This window comes from Calidris pugnax, unplaced genomic scaffold, assembly GCF_001431845.1.
Source record: "Calidris pugnax isolate Ruff unplaced genomic scaffold, ASM143184v1 scaffold54, whole genome shotgun sequence".
NCBI classification, from domain to species: domain Eukaryota; kingdom Metazoa; phylum Chordata; class Aves; order Charadriiformes; family Scolopacidae; genus Calidris; species Calidris pugnax.
The window spans coordinates 9064265-9083036 of NW_015090864.1; the positions used below are offsets into that span (position 1 = coordinate 9064265).

Consider the following 18772-nt stretch of genomic DNA (forward strand, 5'->3'; position numbering starts at 1 on the left):
CTCAAGCTCAAAATGAAAAAGATAAACTGGAGAAAAGACAGCAGACACAGCTACTATTGCTCTGCTTTCTCTTGCCACAGCTAACAAAACACGCTTAATAGCACCATTGCGGCTTTGGTGAGCAGAGAGGCAACCAGGTGTACTTTGTCATGCCCTATGAATATTGCCTATTCCCAAAATATTCTGTATCCACCCATTAGTGTTTCCAAAGTTCACGATGGCAATAGACAAAGGAACTTTTCATTGTCTAATGGATACAAAACAGCAGTAACAACATGGTATTAACCACTGTGGATATTACCGACCAAAAAGGTCACAGACAACACCTGGATCTGCTCCAAGCTTTGACTGTTAAAATGAAAAGACCAAAGTCTTAAAATGACAAATCAAAATTTCACTAATCATTAATTTTTTATATATATACACTATGGCACCCTCATAAGATCTTAGTTATCTGACAAACTTTTACTATTTTTGCCTACTTGGTATCAGCAAAGTAAAGAAATTGAGCTTGTTTAGAAAAGAGATGAAATTATTTTGCATGAAAATACAAATATGTTTTAAAATGTAATGAAATCTTGTCAATTTGTTTCAAAGATTTTATTGGCAGATTCTGGCTTCTATGGGTGAAAAACTCTCTTCTCTGGTTTAGAAAAGAATGATTTTCCTCTTAGCGTTCAAATTTGCATGCCAATATACTTTGCATGTAATTTACATACCATACTGTATCACAACCACTTTGTCTCTTATTGTAAAATCCAAGATCAGCTCCTAGCATTTCATCGCTAGGATTATTAAAATATTTTGTTAAGTCAAGTCTGAAGATAAGCTTTCATCCTGATGCTCCTGGAATTGCATGATAATGGGCAGAAAAGGTGAGCATCTGGTTCAGGAACTGGATTGGGCTTTGGGTCCACTCCCAGATTTCTCACAGGCTTGTTTTCAGATTTGGACAATTTCACTTAATATCTTTCTAATTTATATCCTTAGTTGTAAAATAAGAAAACCGACAATTTTTATTCCCTTTCTTTTGTAATCTTGTCTTTTCAAGTCATTATCTGCAATCACTCAAAGGCACCGTTTTCCTTTCACTCTGTGTGTGGGCAGGTACCCAGTGAGATCCCAATCCTGACTAGAAAGCATTACTCTAGTGCCCCTGTTAATCAAAACTACTCAGCCTTTTTTCAATTAAATGATTTATGCAAAGAAATATCAATTTGCTAGAGAATGATTTTTTTCATAGATCCACACAAGTTTTAGGGAAACTTTAAACAGGGAATTTTTTGCATTTCAAATACATCATTTTTTGGTTAAAGATCAGGTGACAGAAAGCTTTACAATCATCTACAGTTTAGTGTCAGAGCAATCCTATGGGAAACCAAAGTTAAAGCCTTCAGCTGCTTGACTCAGAACAAGTATCTTGGCATGAACCAGGAGCTATGTTGAACACCTACCTGTCCCAGGTTCTAATAAAATATCTGGAATATTAAAATATCTACACAAAATTAAGCAATCCAGGAGGCTACTATCCAGTGTTGCTGATGAGGTTTAGCCCAACCAGAAGAGCCAGTGCAGAAAATCAAGGTCTTCCTCTTTCTGCATGAGGACCTACATGTCCATGCTATTCTGGGTCTCTGTTATTGTTCTTATATCATGAAAAACTAGGAAAAGACTTGAATTCATCCAAACGGAAACTGGGAATACTCCATGATGTCAAAAAAGCTGTGCAGGACACAGAACTGCATCCTGCTGAGAGGTGCTAGGTGCATACACGGTACTTCTGTGGGGAAAATCAGAGTATACATCTGAAGGTGCCTGTGATACTTCAATAGCGTGAAGTAGCAGCTCCCTGAAAGAATGTGACTATAAATGGGACCCAAGACCACAGCTGAGGGCCATGTAGCACCTGAAGTATCTTCCTTACCTGTGGCAAGAACCCAAGGACATTACTTAATACAAAGTACCTTAAACAGCTGAAACAGGTTGCAGAGGTTAATGGTGTGAGTACTCACAGTGTATTGGATATATCACTTACAAGTAGCACTGCATTGCTTATCTCCAGATGCTACCTTGAGATGTAGAGAAGCTTAATGCTTCTCTAATCAATAGATCATAATTTCTCTACTTAAGAGAAACTCAAGTCATTTCAGTAGAAGCTATTGTAACTGATTTGCTCTTTTTCTGCCTAAATAGTAATCTATTGTAGCTAACTTCACTTGTTATATATGAAGAATTCCCAATTCTCTCCATGGTGAAACAGCTATCATTTGTGCTAAAATTAATAGCAAAATGTGTAAGAAGGCGAAGTGAGCAAAGAACTTGGATCAAGTAGTGCTGCCTAACCTCAGCACAGACTGCTGCTGTTCTGCTGCAGAACACGATGAACTTCACAGAGTCAATTTAGTGTCCTGGGAAAAGGCAAAGGGAGAAAAGGCAGCTCTGTTCTAAGCACCACTCTCATCAACTGGGTAACAGTTAAAAGGGGCAATTAATACTCTCAGGTGTACATCTTGCTAGTGCAGGTAGCACTAGAATAATGGGCAGTTCTTTCTTTTAGGAACAAATAATGGGATTTCCCAGAAAATATCTAACTACCTTACATTATCTGGCACCTGCATGCCAGACACCTGCACGCCGCTGAACACCCATCTGCTATATATGCTACATGCATTTCTGTTGCCTTTTTTTTTTTTTTTTAGCTTGGCAAAGGAGTTGATTAGGAAGATAAAGTCTCTGAAAAACATTTTGGACAAAGATGCCAGCACAGATTGTACAGTAGAAGATATCAGGTCTGCCAATACATGCACACCACACTCTGCAGGCTGCTTATACTTGCCTCTCAATGATTTATTGCACAAATTACTGGAATTCTGAAACAGTACAAGCCATATCTCCATATTTCTATTTGGTATATATTTGATAATGAAAGGATGCAACCTCCTCACCAAGGAATATTTGTATTCTAGCTATTCTCTCTTCTTGGTCAGTAAGAATATCCTTTCTTTCAGAGCAGTCTCTGCTTATCTTTCCTTTCTCTCCTGCTACAGGCAATATAGTTGAATGCTGCTGATACTACTTTTGTCCAGTTCCAAATCCAAAAAAGATACCATTTGTACGACAGTTTCTCTAGGAATTAAATAAACTTGTTGATGGTATTGTTTGTAACTACTTCAATCAGTAGTTAGGAGAAACTGTCTAATGTCCAGTAGCACTCACAACTCTGCTAGGCAGATCTCAGAAAACACAACACTCTCTCAGAAAATATGTGCCCCTATATGTATATGAGGTTATTTGTAACATCAGAACCTTCATGATATAGTTCATTAAAAAAACAGTCTTAAAACCCCCAAGAAGTACAAGGATGATGTACAAAAGTATTTCAAGGCAAACACTTCTTTTTGGAGGCAGAGGACCAGATTTTTGTCCTACTGTAGACACAGACAGTATCAAGACTGTTTTAATAAAGTACATTAACTGAACACACTAACTGATTTAGAAAACATGCTACTCTCACTTTTTGGATAAACTATGAAACATTTTATTCATGTGATATGCTTTTTATTGTAAAGAACCTATTTTGTTACCAGTTAGTAATTGCCTGGCTCTTCCATTCAGTGCACAGCACACAAAATAGAAGTTAGCTCTCCAGGTTGTGCATATGCACGCACAGATACACAGATACACACACAAAACCCTAAAGCAACATACTGCACTTATCTTCTTCCCATTTTTAGATCATACATATTTCATTAAGCTTCATGCAGAGTGTCTTCTGATTTATGGTAATTGTCAACAAAAGCAAAAAATGCTGACAATTTTAACCCTGCAGTACTGAGGATTTAACTGGGATAAAATTAAAATGTTTAGGGGGAGAAAAAAAATCACAACACCCTAAGCCACTGGGAGCTTGACCCTTGAGATGTTGTCAATTTTTTATTTTATTTTATTGTGTTTGTTGTCTGTAGAAGCAGATGCCAGCAGCAACATCTGATGTGCCGGACACCTCCAGTGTTATCCCAGCATGCTCATGGCCTGGAGGACTTGGAGTGAGACTAATTTCCATATCAAACCCAATTTAGATGAAACATCTTGGTTTAAAAAAAAAAAAAAAAGCCAGAGCATCAATAGCCCCTTGATTAGATTTTCATCTCCTGAGCAGACAAATATGAATATTTATTACCATGAATGCAGATTTCCCTCTTTCCATTGCTCTGATCTTGAATATTACCCACTGCTAATTTTTATGAAAATTTGGGCAACATAATGTTTTCACATAAACTGACAGTTCTTGAGATAATCCCGTTATTGTTTGGTGGGAAATGACAGTTTCCGCTTATTCATGTGTTAACGAGGGATTAAATATTGTTTTTCATCACTGTAATCTAAGATGGACTGGAAATTAAAATTCAAACATTGTACATTAGCAGAGCTTTGAGGACCAGAATTTGTTTGCATTCACTTAGTAAAGATCTGTAAATTAACAGTTTAACAATCAAGTGAAATCTGTACCATAAAAACAGCACTGACGTTTGTAAAATGAACTCATTACTCTACCTGCTAAAGGTAAAGAGCCAGAGAGATAAATAGTTTGCAAAATGACAACCCTTTTGCAAGAGCAAAGTGCACAGTGAACTGCTGTCAGCTGCAATGGTCCTTGGGCATTAATGGACTAGGTCATTTTCCCATGGCACAGAATCATGTCCCCTTTCTTTGTCACGGGTTCTGATACTCAAACACTTGATACGCTCAGATCACATTGAAAAATCGCTCTATGGCAGATCTATCCATAGCACTAAAAGCAGTCATACTGACCCAGGAGCTGTTTTCACGCATGCCAAAGTGCTGTGCTCACGCCCTATCCAGGTCTTGGTGTGCACTACAGAGACACATATAATTCTTTACTGCTGGAACTGCAGTATAGAACGATAAAGGACCAGTTATGTCCTCGATATTTGTGTTAATGCCCAGTAATGTGAATCGGAGATACCTACATGTACCAAAGTGAAATAGAGACCTATCAGTGACATTCTTCAGTTCATGAGCCATTACATTGCTGTTTCTACAAAAGTTTTGTTACAAATTCAGTTAAGTAGGTTTGCAGCTCTATTAAAAAACCCCAGCATTTTCCTTTGATACCAGACAAAGTGCAAAAAAACCCTAAAACTGTGTTTAGTCAAAGCAACTCAAACATCTGCCTAACTAAAACTATCTCATCAGGATAAATCTTGCCGATTCATAGAGAAAAGAAAACTGAGCTTCAACAATACTAATTTAATAGGAATCCTCATGCTTGAATTTAGAACCCTGTTAAAAATATTCTGACTAAAATATGATATTATGTGTATAGCACAAAATCTTGCATTCTGAAAGATGCTAAAGTGATGGACATGCAGCAGCACTACAGGAGTGTTGCCTCTAAAGGTGGAAACTTAGTGATGTACAGATGCAAACCTATTCTGTGCAGGATGAATGAGAATGTGCCACCAAACTTTCAGCCTTCCCAGAAAGGTTTAAGGGATCTTAAGGTTTATGGCCTAATACTGAAACCCCTACACTAAATGGCACAGCAACTCTTCCTGAGAGTTTCCATGCCATTCAACCCACAGCTGAAACTTTAATTCTAAGGAAAACACATTCCTTAACATCTATGCTCTAAAGCAGATCATGCTGAAGCTGGCTACTATGAATGGTCACTGGCCTGGATCTTACTTAGACTTGTAAGCAAAACAGCCTAGAAAAGTACTAGTTGGTGAGTGACCATGACTACATTTTAACAGTACAGACAAATGTGGGACCATGACAGGCTTTGTGCCCTGTTCTTTTTTATTTTACTAATGCTGACTTAAATATGAGGCCCCTTATGCCAGGATCCATAGAGAAATGTTGACTGTCTCACAGCTTGGATCTCAGCCCAAGACACTCACTCTCCTATGCTTATAGAATGAGAGCAGAGGTCCTGGTGATTGGCTTTCCATGTTGACCTGGACATGGAAGGAAAGATTTGATGCCCAGGGACTGCTGGAGAGAGGGCTGAGGGACCAGGATCTGCCACCTCTTCCTCTCCTCGAGTAGTTAAATCTGTGATTGAGATGATTGCTTGAAATCCACGTGTTCCTGCCAGGATCAAGCTCTTGCCTCTGGACGTGGAAGAATAACCCTTCTCACAATTTCTGACCAGCTCTATCACTCAAACTTCAGACAGTTAAACAGAATTTAATCTTAATCTACAGCTTCCCTGGCCAACCCATTACACCACTGAAGATTTTGTTTTCCTTTGAGTCATAGTGAACTGGCTGCTGGTACACGGAGGATGCTGAATTTCATGAATCAGTAAGATACCTAGTACAAACAATCACTTTCTATGTAAAGATCCTACATATCTTCATTATGAATATATCAAATGCAGGCTGCCAAATCATAGGGTAGATAATAACACTGATTTTTAAGCAGAATTACCCTGCAGTTTGCTTTATGTAGTCAGGGCTAGTATCCAAATCTCTTTTCTCTACGGATCTATAGTGGCATGTAAGGGAAACTTTGCTTTAAAAACAATGGCATGACACGGCCTAAACCCAAAACTAATCCTTAAAACAAGCATATGCTACTTTTTTAACAGAACACTGTTAAAAAAGACAAAAAGGAACAACACTGGTAGGATGCATAAGTTCCTGAAGCCACAAGGCAAACCGTATCTAGTTACATTTTACATGATACTGAATAAAAATTGAATTGCTATAGTCGCCATGGCAACTGCCACATCACTTGGCACTTCTGCTCCTTTAAATCACACAGTGCTACTGTAAAGGAATTCATGAACCAACATGACACTTGAATACTTGTTCTTTTTATACTGTTTCAGTAGGAAAACATAAATCAATATATACTGATAGTTGTCTCTGAAAATCAGGTTTGTTGTATTTTTCTTAACATTATAATCCCCTAATTTCCTTGTCGTGTTCTTTAAAAATCTGTAAAGAAGGTGGAGGGCGTTGTCACAATCAGAGCACAAGAAAAGAAATTACTACTGACACCTGATTTCTAAACTGAAGCTGTGACCTGTCATTCAGATGTCAAAACACCTCTGCTATGCAATATTCAAATCAAATACAGGGGATAAACATTGGAACTTTGCCCCTCCACAGCCAGAGACGGTGTGATATGTGACAGAAGACAGTCTCAGTAGCATCCAGGCATCTCTTTAACTGCTCTTTAACTGTAAACTTATCAGTAGCTTAGAAGGAAAGTCTAACTATATACTTAAAACTAAGCATATTCTAAATGCTAGCAGAGTTGGGGCCATGACTTATATTGTTTTAGTATGTTCTGTATATAATAGGCAGTCACAGAAGGTATATGACAAAACAATGTGGTAAAATAATATACATATTCATGCTGCATATTTTTTGTTTTTATTTTGCCGTTTATTAACACTCTGGATGCAATTTATATGAAAAGCAGCCCTCTAGTGGGCTATGTACCATAATGAATAGTTAATAAATAGCATTAACATTATCTCTAAATATTAGCTAAAATGCATTTTGCAAAAACATACAAGATCTTAAATAAATGAGCCATAGAGCTCCATCATTCTCTTTGAAGAAATTTAATGTTCTGTTCAGCTTTATTCCTTAAAGCATTACCTCTAAATACTACTGTATGACTAACTTCTGATTAGTATCACTTTACTATACATGTATACTCACAAAAATGTAATAGTGAGATATTGTTCATTGTCAGTAAAACTCCATAAAAGTAGGATATTACTAGTAGCATCCTATGTAAAATATCATCTATGAATTTTTAAGGGTTACACAGCTTCAGAATCTTTGTGTGGAGGAGATGATTAAGTAAATCTTCTTCAATGTGCCTTCACCAAGAATATTTCTAGGATTGTATTCCTTAAAGTTTTTAATTTAATGATTTTGTTCTCATTGGTATATATTCCCTTAAAGGTACATACCTTAAAGCAAAGAGCCCATCCGTGACCTGATGCATGCCTGGTCCATAGAAGTGTATTGCTCCAAAATACTGTCCTAGTAGAAATCTCTGTTCAACTGTTAATCAACACAGCCAAACAACCAGCAAAACCAACAGCAAGAGCTGTCTGCAGAATCTCCAGTGCCAGCTCTCACTTAACAGGAAAAAAAATGTATTTATTGATTTCTAAGTCATGGGTTTTGCAGGAAAAGATGCTGAAGTAGGATCATGGAAAAAGACCTCCCAGGGGTGCCCCTGGTCTAAGAATTCTTACACTGTAATACAGAGGTGTGTTGCCTCATAGGCACCCCTTCTTGGCTTCAGCCTAATTAGTTCTGGTAAGAGGAGGGTGGGTTTCAACAGAAGTTGAAAAACTTACCCATGACTTGAGCTAAAACTTGAGTATTTATGCATGCATAGCTGTTGCTCCTACACCATGGCCAGTATCAGATTTACCTTATCTAAATGATCTTGGGTACAGCATCCCTTCCTTTCCCAGTGTACCTCTGGGTGCAGCACCTGCTCCAGATCAGGAGCGTTTGCTGGTTCCCAAGATGTCACTGTAAAAAAAGCAGCTGGAGTAGATCCCAGACTAATCTGGTCTTTACAAGCCAGAAGCCAACCCTTAGTATTCTACCTAGTAGTTAGAGAAGATCAGAAAAAAGCTGACACCTTATTCTTCAGCAGTTGCTAATGATTTGTTAAGTTCTGCACTCGTAATGGATTTCCAGTATTATTCTGGGTAAAATCTGGGTACACAGACATCAACAACAAAATTTGGCAACACTAAGGAAGGTAAATTATAAATCTGACTCCTGCCTCAAAGAGGCTTGCACATCACTGGAAAGTCTGTCTTATCACGTCCTCTAGATTCATTAGAATTTTTAAATGCGGATTTCTTTATTGTAGTAACATCACTTTATGCAACATCAACATAATTCTACACCTATCAAAATACCTATAAATGAGAACATCCTGAAACGTGTCAAAATATCACTGCTCTATTTTAGAACATCTAGAGGTATAGCAGTGTTCATTTCACATATATTTTGGCTTATTTCCATTTGGTTTAGAAAACTATTCTAATTCTTAAGTCTGTCATATGAAAACCATGATTCAAATTCTACAAAGAAAGTTACAATTCCAGTGATGAGTGTATTTTTTGAAGCCCTACTGGGAAATTGAAAGAGTTAATTAAAAATAAAGTATTATGGAGTGGGTGCTGTTTTATCAGTTCAAGACAGAATCCTTGCTCTGGTTTGTTTCAGGCCTTGATTCAAATCATTTATTTTTCAAATCACAGACTCTTAGCCTCCAAAACCCAATTTGAATCTTTACACTTTCTTAAGCCACTGGAAAGCCTGACTTGCTAGGCTGAAATTGTTGTTGACAACAAATTTCAGCCAAAAGCTGGATAAACAGTTATTTTTCCATGCCATAGTAACTGCCTTTGAACTATTATGTCAAATTTTCTTAAATTGGAGCTGGAGTTGAACCAGACAAACTCTGGCCACAGCCACGCTCAGCATGGAATTGAACTGAAAAATACTGGGCTTTTATAATATTTCAAAAGTGCTTATGTGATGAGAAAGAAGTGGTTAAGTTCATAAAGGATGTGGAAGCAACTCCAGGTTACTCAGTGACCTGTGTGCAGGTCATGAACCTGTGGTTCATGGTGCCTACTGAGCTCCCTTGGGTTGGAGTGCAGCTCCTGGCTACAAGTCCAATTGGACTAATGTTTGCGTGGAACTGGGACCCCCAACTCTGCTGAATCCTGAACTCATCAGGAGTCAGGGGGAACCATACTGCTCTCAGGAGTCTTTCGCTCCATGTGAGACCAAATGCTGTCCCCAGGATCTCACAGGGGTCCTCAGCCAAGCAAAGCAACAAGTTCAGCTCTTATTTCTGCAAAATAGAACGGTCCACATCAAGTTGAGAGACACAACAGAGGTATGAGTCCTGCTTAAATGCTGTTTAGCTCTTCAGGTTTTTTACCAGTGCTATGCCTCTTACAGTATTATGCGAATAAACAGATAACACAACACTTACGTCATACCCTCACATATACTCAACAACAGGAGGTTCTTGAACTTCTGAAGATGACCTTAGGACTTCAGAGGTTTATTTCACGTGTGGAAGATCAAAAGAAAATACCTCAAAGACAACATCAGCTTCATTGTATCTGAATAACCAAGAAGGTGTGAAATGCTTATGATAAATTTGTGGGCCACAAACGTCATGCATGGCAATGACTCAAACAAAACTCAGAGGGCTATGGTATAGGAGATTTAGAGCTGTTATAAGTGCTGGAAAACTCTAAATAGAAAATAAACACCTTTGTAAATATAATTCCAGAGGTAGTCGGTACTACAGTAAGGTACACATCCTCAGGATTTCAGTCTTGTTTTTGTTTTCTCTATAGCAGAGTTATTCCTGGTATAACTGCCTTCTTACAAACAAGATAGGTGCCAAAATAATTAGCACTTTAAGAGTGATACACAGCACATCAAACTCCAATGCAACTTTCTGGACCCCTGGGCCATTGAATATTCTGCCAGCAAATACTAGATGCTGAGGTGGATGTGTTGTGGAAGTACCAGTAAGGGTCTGTTTCTTCACAGTAACCTGATCTGCTTACCCACAGTCCAGACAATTATTTGCATTGTATCATCCAAACCTTCCCATGAAATATATAGAACTTTTAAGTCAACATGTGACACATAAGCAGCTTCTGATGTGGCAGTTTAGGAACTAATTTCTAATCCTGCTAAAGCAGAGCCTACTCTATGTCAACAAAACACAGCTAACCTCAGCTCTATCCAAAAAACTCCCTGAAGCTGTGGAAATCTTTTACATGACATAGGGATGATGAACTGTATTGTAGCTGTGCTAGACTCCAGACCTTTGTTGTTAATGACTGCATAGCACATGTTTATGCAGTGACATAAAAGCAATTCATCAGCCTTCCCCAGACTTGACTGAACGCCTCAGTAAGCTTGGTGTGAATTTCATAATCTGTTGTTGCTTTTAAAATGCCTTTCTTGAGATAGAGAGAGAAAGCAAGAGATTGAGGAGTTCTAAGAAGCATTTCTCTTCACGGAGAAGGAGACAGTTTCCTACCGCACCCAAGGCCTGAGTAGTCATTGCTGTCTACACATTTCTTACTGAAGCACAAATCCTTTTATCATAGATCAACACCTAAAACTGGTTCCACTGTCCAGAGCGACACATGAATTATTGCTGAGCTTAGAACAACTCCTGCATTTGTTTATACAGCTGCTCCATTTGCCACTAGTATCTCAGCTATATTTCTCTTGAGCTATTTCAGATATGAAACTTGCCATGCAAAATCAATCCTTTTTATTTTACAGTCCTGCAAGTGAAGATTATATATCCATTAACTTTGACATGAATCTGACCTACTGTCCAAACAAAAAGGCCATCTTTCATTCTGAAACTAAAGAGTTTTTTCTAAGTACTTGTGATTTGAGCATCTTGAATTTGATTTATAGTTACCATTACATATAATTCCATTCCCACAGTGTGAAGAAGAAGAAATCCTTATTCAACCAAAGCTCCTTCATTATGTTAAAATATGTACCTTCTATTATTTTAACACTGTTAAACACCAAGGTGAATCAAGAACAAACTGCAAAACTGGATTAACATAGTTAGATTTAACCTGAAATAGCCTGAATCTGATACCCTATCAACAAAGAAACTGCTTGGTTATAGCACTCCATTATTTTTCATGTAGGTAAGACTGCAGAAATGTATTCATTATGTACATAATCATATCTGATAAGACTTAGAAAGGGAATGTACAGAGCTGGGAGAATTCACATCCAACAAAATATATAAGCAGCTGAATAAATGTTCTTCTATCACCTTAATGTTACAAATCACTTGGCTCTTTCACTGCTGATCACTGTATCTCAGATGTAACCTGAAATATATTTAGGTCGAAATGTCTGCTTCCCTTCGGTTAATTAATTTTCACTTTTTGTCTTCTAAAAATATATTTTTCGCAGAGTGTAAAGCACAACCTTCTGTCAAAGTCTTTATTAATCCAAGTAGTATCACCAGTTTTTTAAAAGCTATGATAGTCTCAATAAATGGGAGTTGAGCTCTGCAGTGACTTTTACTAAACCAAGCACAAGAACGAGACTGAGGAGATCTCTAGCCTAAGAACTTGTCCTTTTTTTTTTTTTTCCAGCTCTATTAGCTCATGGCTTAGATGGGTATACTCTCCACTGGGTTAAAAACTGGCTGGAGGGCCGGGCCCAGAGAGTGGTGGTGAATGGAGTCAAACCCAGTTGGTGGCCGGTCACGAGTGGTGTCCCACAGGGCTCACACTGGGACCCGTTCTCTTTAATATCTTTATCAATGATCTGGACAAGGGGATCGAGTGCACCCTCAGTAAGTTCGCAGACGACACCAAGCTGGGTGGCAGTGTCGACCTGCTGGAGGGTAGAGAGGCTCTGCAGAGGGATCTGGACAGGCTGGATCGATGGGCTGAGACCAACAGGATGAGTTTCAATAAGGCCAAGTGCCAGATCGCGCACTTGGGTCACAACAACCCCAGGCAGCGCTACAGGCTGGGGGCAGAGTGGCTGGACCTGCCTGGCAGAAAAGGACCTGGGGGTGTTGGTCAACTGTCAGCTGAACATGAGCCAGCAGTGTGCCCAGGTGGCCAGGAAGGCCAACAGCATCCTGGCCTGTATCAGGAATAGTGTGGTGAGTGGGACCCAAGAGGTGATCATTCCCATGTACTTGGCACTGGTACATTCCCCTGTACTCGAGGTCTCACCTCAAGTGCTGTGTCCAGTTTTGGGCCCCTTACCACAAAAAAGACATTGAGGTGCTGGAGCGGGTCCAGAGAAGGGCAACGAAGCTGGTGAGGGGTCTGGAGAGTAAGTCTTATGAGGAGAGGCTGAGGGAGCTGGGGTTGTTCAGTCTGGAGAAGAAGAGGCTGAGGGGAGACCTTATCGCACTCTATAACTACCTGAAGGGGGGGTGTAGAGAGGTGGGGGTCGGTCTCGTCTCCCAAGTCACAGGAGATAGGACATGGGGAAATGGCCTCAAGTTGCACCAGGAGAGGTTTAGATTGGATATTAGGAAACATTTCTTCACTGAAAGGGTTATCCAGCATTGGAATAGGCTGCCCAGGGAAGGGTGCCCATCCCTGGAGGTGTTCAAAAGACGGGTTGACATGGTCCTCAGGAATATGGTTTAGTAATTTTTATTGCTTATTTCTTATTTATTTTTTTGTCAGAGTTAGGTTGATGGTTGGACTAGATGATGTTTAAGGTCCCTTCCAACCTAGACAATTCTATGATTCTATGATTCTATTAGCTGATCTTAAAGAAATCTAGGAAGTCCTCAAGTCTGTATCTCCAGTACGTCCTTAGACTACCATGGTAACAACAACACTATGACTACAATGTGGATTAATGATGCATTTAACAACTTTTTTCATTTCAAATATCCAGAAGTGCTTTCTCGCTCCATTGACCACTTATAACAATTCCTTTAACAGTTAAACCATTCAATGACTGGAACTGGACAAAACACATGGAAGTATTTCATTAGCATGAGGAGACCTGCTGGGTACAATTTTAATGAATGTGGCTTCCATAGTTTGTCCTGCCAACCTGTTTCTCTTGTTATTCGGCAGAAACCAGGGCCTGCAGGCAGCACAACCACAAGCTTCACTCTGGTTTGAAGTCAGGACACAGCTTGAGGTGCACCGCCATGCTCCAGGATACACTTCCCAATTCTTGAGGTTATGCATCCTTGAGAACCTCGACTAGTTAAATCAGCTCCAGTTAAGGAGAGATGCTGGCTTTCACTGTCTCACGATTTCACGATTTCACGATTATGTTTGTTTCCAAGTTCTAATTCTTACAGCTTTGACCCTGAGCATCTCAGCAGGTATCAGTGTCAGTACCTCTTCAGGACTAAGTCTTTTACGAATGTGAATAAAGTTACACAAAAACCCTCGGAAATCCCAGCAAGTTAAGTTCTTAGGCATGAACTGATAATAATTAGAAATAATAAAAAAAGAAAATCAGTAAAAAAAAAGAAAAAAGTAAATTCTGACAGTATATTACAAGTTAGTAATTCATTATTCTTAATACTGAGAATAATGTAATCACAATAAAAAGGCATTTGTCTAGCCCTGTGAGCACTCACCACTAGCAAAATTACTTAAATGAAAAGGAAAAAAAATATAAATGTGTACACAAAATTAGCACGAGAATTAGCAATCAACTATAGTTCATACAAGGTTCTTAACAGATAACATCATCTTTATTAATAAATGATGAACTGCTTAGTGGAGTTTTTGCTTAGTGATATCACCATAATAACAGACACATGTTTTATTTATGTTTCAAGTTACATCCAAAATAAGCAAGCCATTCACTGTCAGATGCTCTGTAACGTCTGAAGACTCTTTACCCCAAATTTAAACTTTCATTGATCTAGATGAGATAACACTCCACCAAAACCAAGGGGAATAATATGACGACTTCAGTTGTTGTCCTCATCTTTGGGGATTTTGTTTCTGTGATACAACAAAGCAAAAAACTGCATTTCTTAAAGCTGGCTGCACTTTTCTCATAAGGATGGTATTTTTTTCTCTGTGGGATACAGTGCTATTTGTGCAGCAGATTGTATTTTGACAGATGCAACTGTATCATAAAAAGGCCCTTAGCACTATCAGACTGGTAGCTCACAAACATTCATGAGCTCCAGGATTTCTTAAAAGACCTCAACAATTAAAATGTTTTTGAGAGTGTAAAATGCCCTCAAGACACTTACCTCCCCCACACCAGTCTGCAGAATTTTTAGTCCAGTTGTTTTTTCAAGCTTCTCTTTGTTTATGGCTGTAAGGAAAATTAAGATTAAAAGAATTACAGGAAAGCTGGAATATGCATGATTTTGAAGCATTTACAATATAACCAACCTTCTTTCTTCCATCAACAAATTCATGGCAGTTCCTACCGATGCCATCTATAGAATATCTTTCCCTGATAGGGACTCTGCTAGTCGATTTTTTGAATGCATAGGTATGCTATTAATTATTCATTATTATGTGAAAAAGAAAGCCAAACTAATTCTAGTGCTCTTGTACACACAGTATCACATACATTTAACACAGATATACAGCATGTTTTGAATGTTCTCTTCAGTGGAAACTTCCCACTGTCCTCCTTGCAGTGAAGAGCAGGGCAGCACCTTACCATTACAGCACTGCCACTTTGTGGGACATTGCACAACAAAGGCAGGCACCTCTTATCCAACAGGTAAGATAAATATGTTATTTCACAACATTGGGATCCAATGCACAATGTTTTCTTTTTTTGAAATTTAGTTTTTTCCTATTTATCAGCTTCTATATCAGTAGAAGCATTCAAAACAAAAATAAAGCAATCCAGTATAAAACAGCTAAATGCAAAATAGAGGTAGTAATCACTAAGACGACATCTATACTTGCAACCCAAACACGCCCAGGCCATGAACTTGAGCACTGTCTTACCACTGCCCGTACTTCTTAATCATTACTACGGTCTTCACTTGATTTTGGCCTTTGGCCAAGTTTATTCTCACAAAAAAAAAATGCCTAACCACAGTTCTGGGGACAGGGCAAGGATGGGACTATTCCCAGCAGGGGGTACAGGTAAGGTCGTCCCATCTTGGATGGAAAGACTTTAACCTTCCAGATGCAAGCTGTGTCAGTGTGCCAAAACCCAGGCACCTGGCTTGATTTATTTATGAGTAGAAATGAAGCCTTGCAGCCTTGTTAAACTCTCCTCTAGTCATTGACTATGTAATCCAAGTGAGTCATCTTGGTTCTCTCTGTGCTCAACGGAAAGGGATGGACATTTAATGCGATGAGTCATTCCACATATCTTACACACATCTGCAGGCACCTATCTCCTTCCTTTGATTGCAGATACAATTTGGAAAGACTCAGCTTCTCAATTTAAGTTGCCTAAAGGAAACATTGCTACCAGAAAGGACAAGAAGTGTGCTACAACATATTGTACTCTGTAAATTCACGCTAAAATACTGAAAGGAATTAACATATCTTTTCTTTCATTTATGAAAAACACTTTTTAATTGTTGCAATTCAAAACATACTCAAAACAGTTCAGATTGCAGCTGACAATTCTCAGAAGCAATGTTATTGTGAACTGATACTCCATTTAGTTTGTCCAAAGCACACAAATTACTCAATTTATTTCAGAGATGAGTTGTATTATTACGGGTCAATCTCACCTCATATATCCAAAATGTGGAAAGATTTTGGTGAGATTGTATGTGTAAAAACTAAGGAAGTGAAACCTCAAGCAATTCTAATACAGAGAAACTTTTCTGACTGCCCTCAGCAAATGATGAATATTGCCTGTGACTTAAATAGAAAGCAAACCTCTGTCCACCTTTTAGACCCACACAACTTATTTTTGCATCATTTTAAGATGCTACTGATTAAGCAGAGAGGAACACGGAGTCTCAAGCTAAGAAAGTTTAAATGCATGTTTTGCTGGACGACAGCCTAAAAACTGGATACAATACTCACATACTTAATATTTATGCCATGCTTTACAAATTCACAAACATATTTACTCCACCCAGGGTCACAGGGACCATTGAGAAGGAGAGTTGCCTGGAACACGCAATTTGAGGCTACATTTTTACTGTGTTGTATATGTTGTGCAGTATGAATTTCCAAACAATAAGTAAATCTTTGCCAACAAGCTTGATTTTCAGCTTTGAGATAGATTCTGGACTATGCTGCTTCACTGATGGCTGATGACCTGCGATGTCACATTACAACATTCTCCCATTTGGATATGCCATTCTCTTGCAAAGATGTGCCACGGTACCACACTGACCCCCTCTCACCCAGCATGTACTTAAACGCAGATGTCTACCAAATGCAAAAATTTAGATACAGAAAACCAGAAAGCTCCACAGCCTCCTTCAAAGAAACTGAATGGTCCAACAAATGATTCTTTAGTAGTCCAAGATAAAGAAAATTGCACAGCAGAGTGGCTGCAAAATAAATGGATATAAGTAAACAAGAAGATTTATAACCTAATGTATGATTTCCTTTCAGTTAATAGGAAATATTTGGTCTGGTGAATTGCTGAAATTTATAATTACTGTTAGATATTTGACCTTCCTATTATAGATTTCCTGAAGATTTTAATTATTGAAGCTTTGATATTTAAAAAAAAATTCTAAAAAAAATTAAAAAAAAAAATTAAAAAAACCCCAAACCATTTTCTCCTTGACATTGGCTAAAACACGAAGGACAGCTCTGACAGCCATGCCAATGTAAACCCTCTCAAAATTAGGAGGTATGAAGGCACAACGTGTTATTGATTAAATCATAACCTGAAAATGGTCAAGCTCAGGCACTGTCAGATTGCAGAGAGAGACACAGCAGACAGTCTCCGGCGTGTTCGCTCCAGGCATGTACAGAAGAGTATTTTAGCTAACCTTGAACTCCACAAGCAGTTCAGGAAGGTGAAGAAATTCTGTCAAAACGAGTGGTGCTGAAGCTGAAGCACCAGCTACGTATCAAGCAGCTGCTTCAAGTAGCTGAATGTGAATATAACTACTTAAACATAATTGAGAATTTAAGACAATAAAACGTGGTCAATAACCTATAGCTATATGAGGAAAAAGTGGCAGGAAAATAAATTCAGATATTAAGAACAAGCTATTAATCTTTTGAAAACCAGCCTAAATTTTTTAGAAGTATTTTAGTGTATTACCTTCTAGCTTTTATTCCAATACAAATACAGAGCAGATGATGTTTCGGTTGCAAATTTTATGAAATGGAAATGATAATTCTGGGTAACATGGTATATTGCACATCCCATCAAAGTTGATTTTTTATGGCCACAGTTTAAAGTCCTGCAATACTAGTGGAGAACCGACAAACTCATCAGCAAAAAGACATAATAAAAACAGCTATTAAAAAAAAGGCAAAAAACCCCCAACCTTACCCAGCTAGCAACATATAAATCCCTTTTTTAATCTTCCACTGAAACAAAAAGGGCTTCCAAACACAAAAAAGGAGGCCTTTAAATTAAATTCACTAGATGAAGGATATGCAAATTACCTGAAGAAGCGGAGCCCTATAATGTTCTCAAAATTCTGCAATAGCCTATTTAATTAGTATTTTAATTTATCAGAATAATTCTTTGCACTTGACAACTTATGCAGTATTCCATATAATTAAGCACGTAGCTACAGTGGAATAATTTTGCCTACTCTCTGTATACCAGTTATTATAACCTGAAAGAATCTGTGGAAGTCTCTTCTGTGATCTAAATTACAATGGGGACAACTTAATGGCTTTGCTCTATTAGAGAGCACGATGAGGGTGTTACTGAGTGTTTAAGGGTAGGGATTGTCACTGTTCATAGTCTTCACTAACCTGAGGGAGGTCTGATGTGTTTTCTGAGGGCTAACGTTTATTTCCTTCAGCAAAGTTATCTGCCAGTGGCAGGGTCAGGAATTCGAGTGTCTAGTTTTGTAGTTGGCAGGTTTAACCTTAGAGTCTGCTAGTTATTAGGAGAAGCAAGCTACACAGGGCTTCAAGCAGACCTCCAGTCTCATTATAGCTCTTCTGGAAGAAGGAAGGCCTGAGAAATGAGTGATTTACAAAGGTTTGCTATAAAGCAGGTTGCCAAGTGCAACTGCCCACTCCAGCTCACTCATGGGAGCGCACGCTGGCACTAGCGCGATGAGGGAGGGGTTTCTGCAGGAGACT

General features: G+C 38.6%; 1 protein-coding gene across 1 annotated transcript in view; it reads right to left on the bottom strand.

Annotated features, from left to right (window-relative positions):
- PTPRN2 (protein tyrosine phosphatase, receptor type, N polypeptide 2) overlaps window positions 1-18772 on the bottom strand; it is a 644397-nt gene that overhangs the window by 223802 nt on the left and 401823 nt on the right. Inside the window, exon 12 of the mRNA XM_014945055.1 lies at window positions 14803-14867. Coding sequence (XP_014800541.1) covers window positions 14803-14867 — 65 coding nt within the window. The remainder of the gene's footprint in view (window positions 1-14802; window positions 14868-18772) is intronic.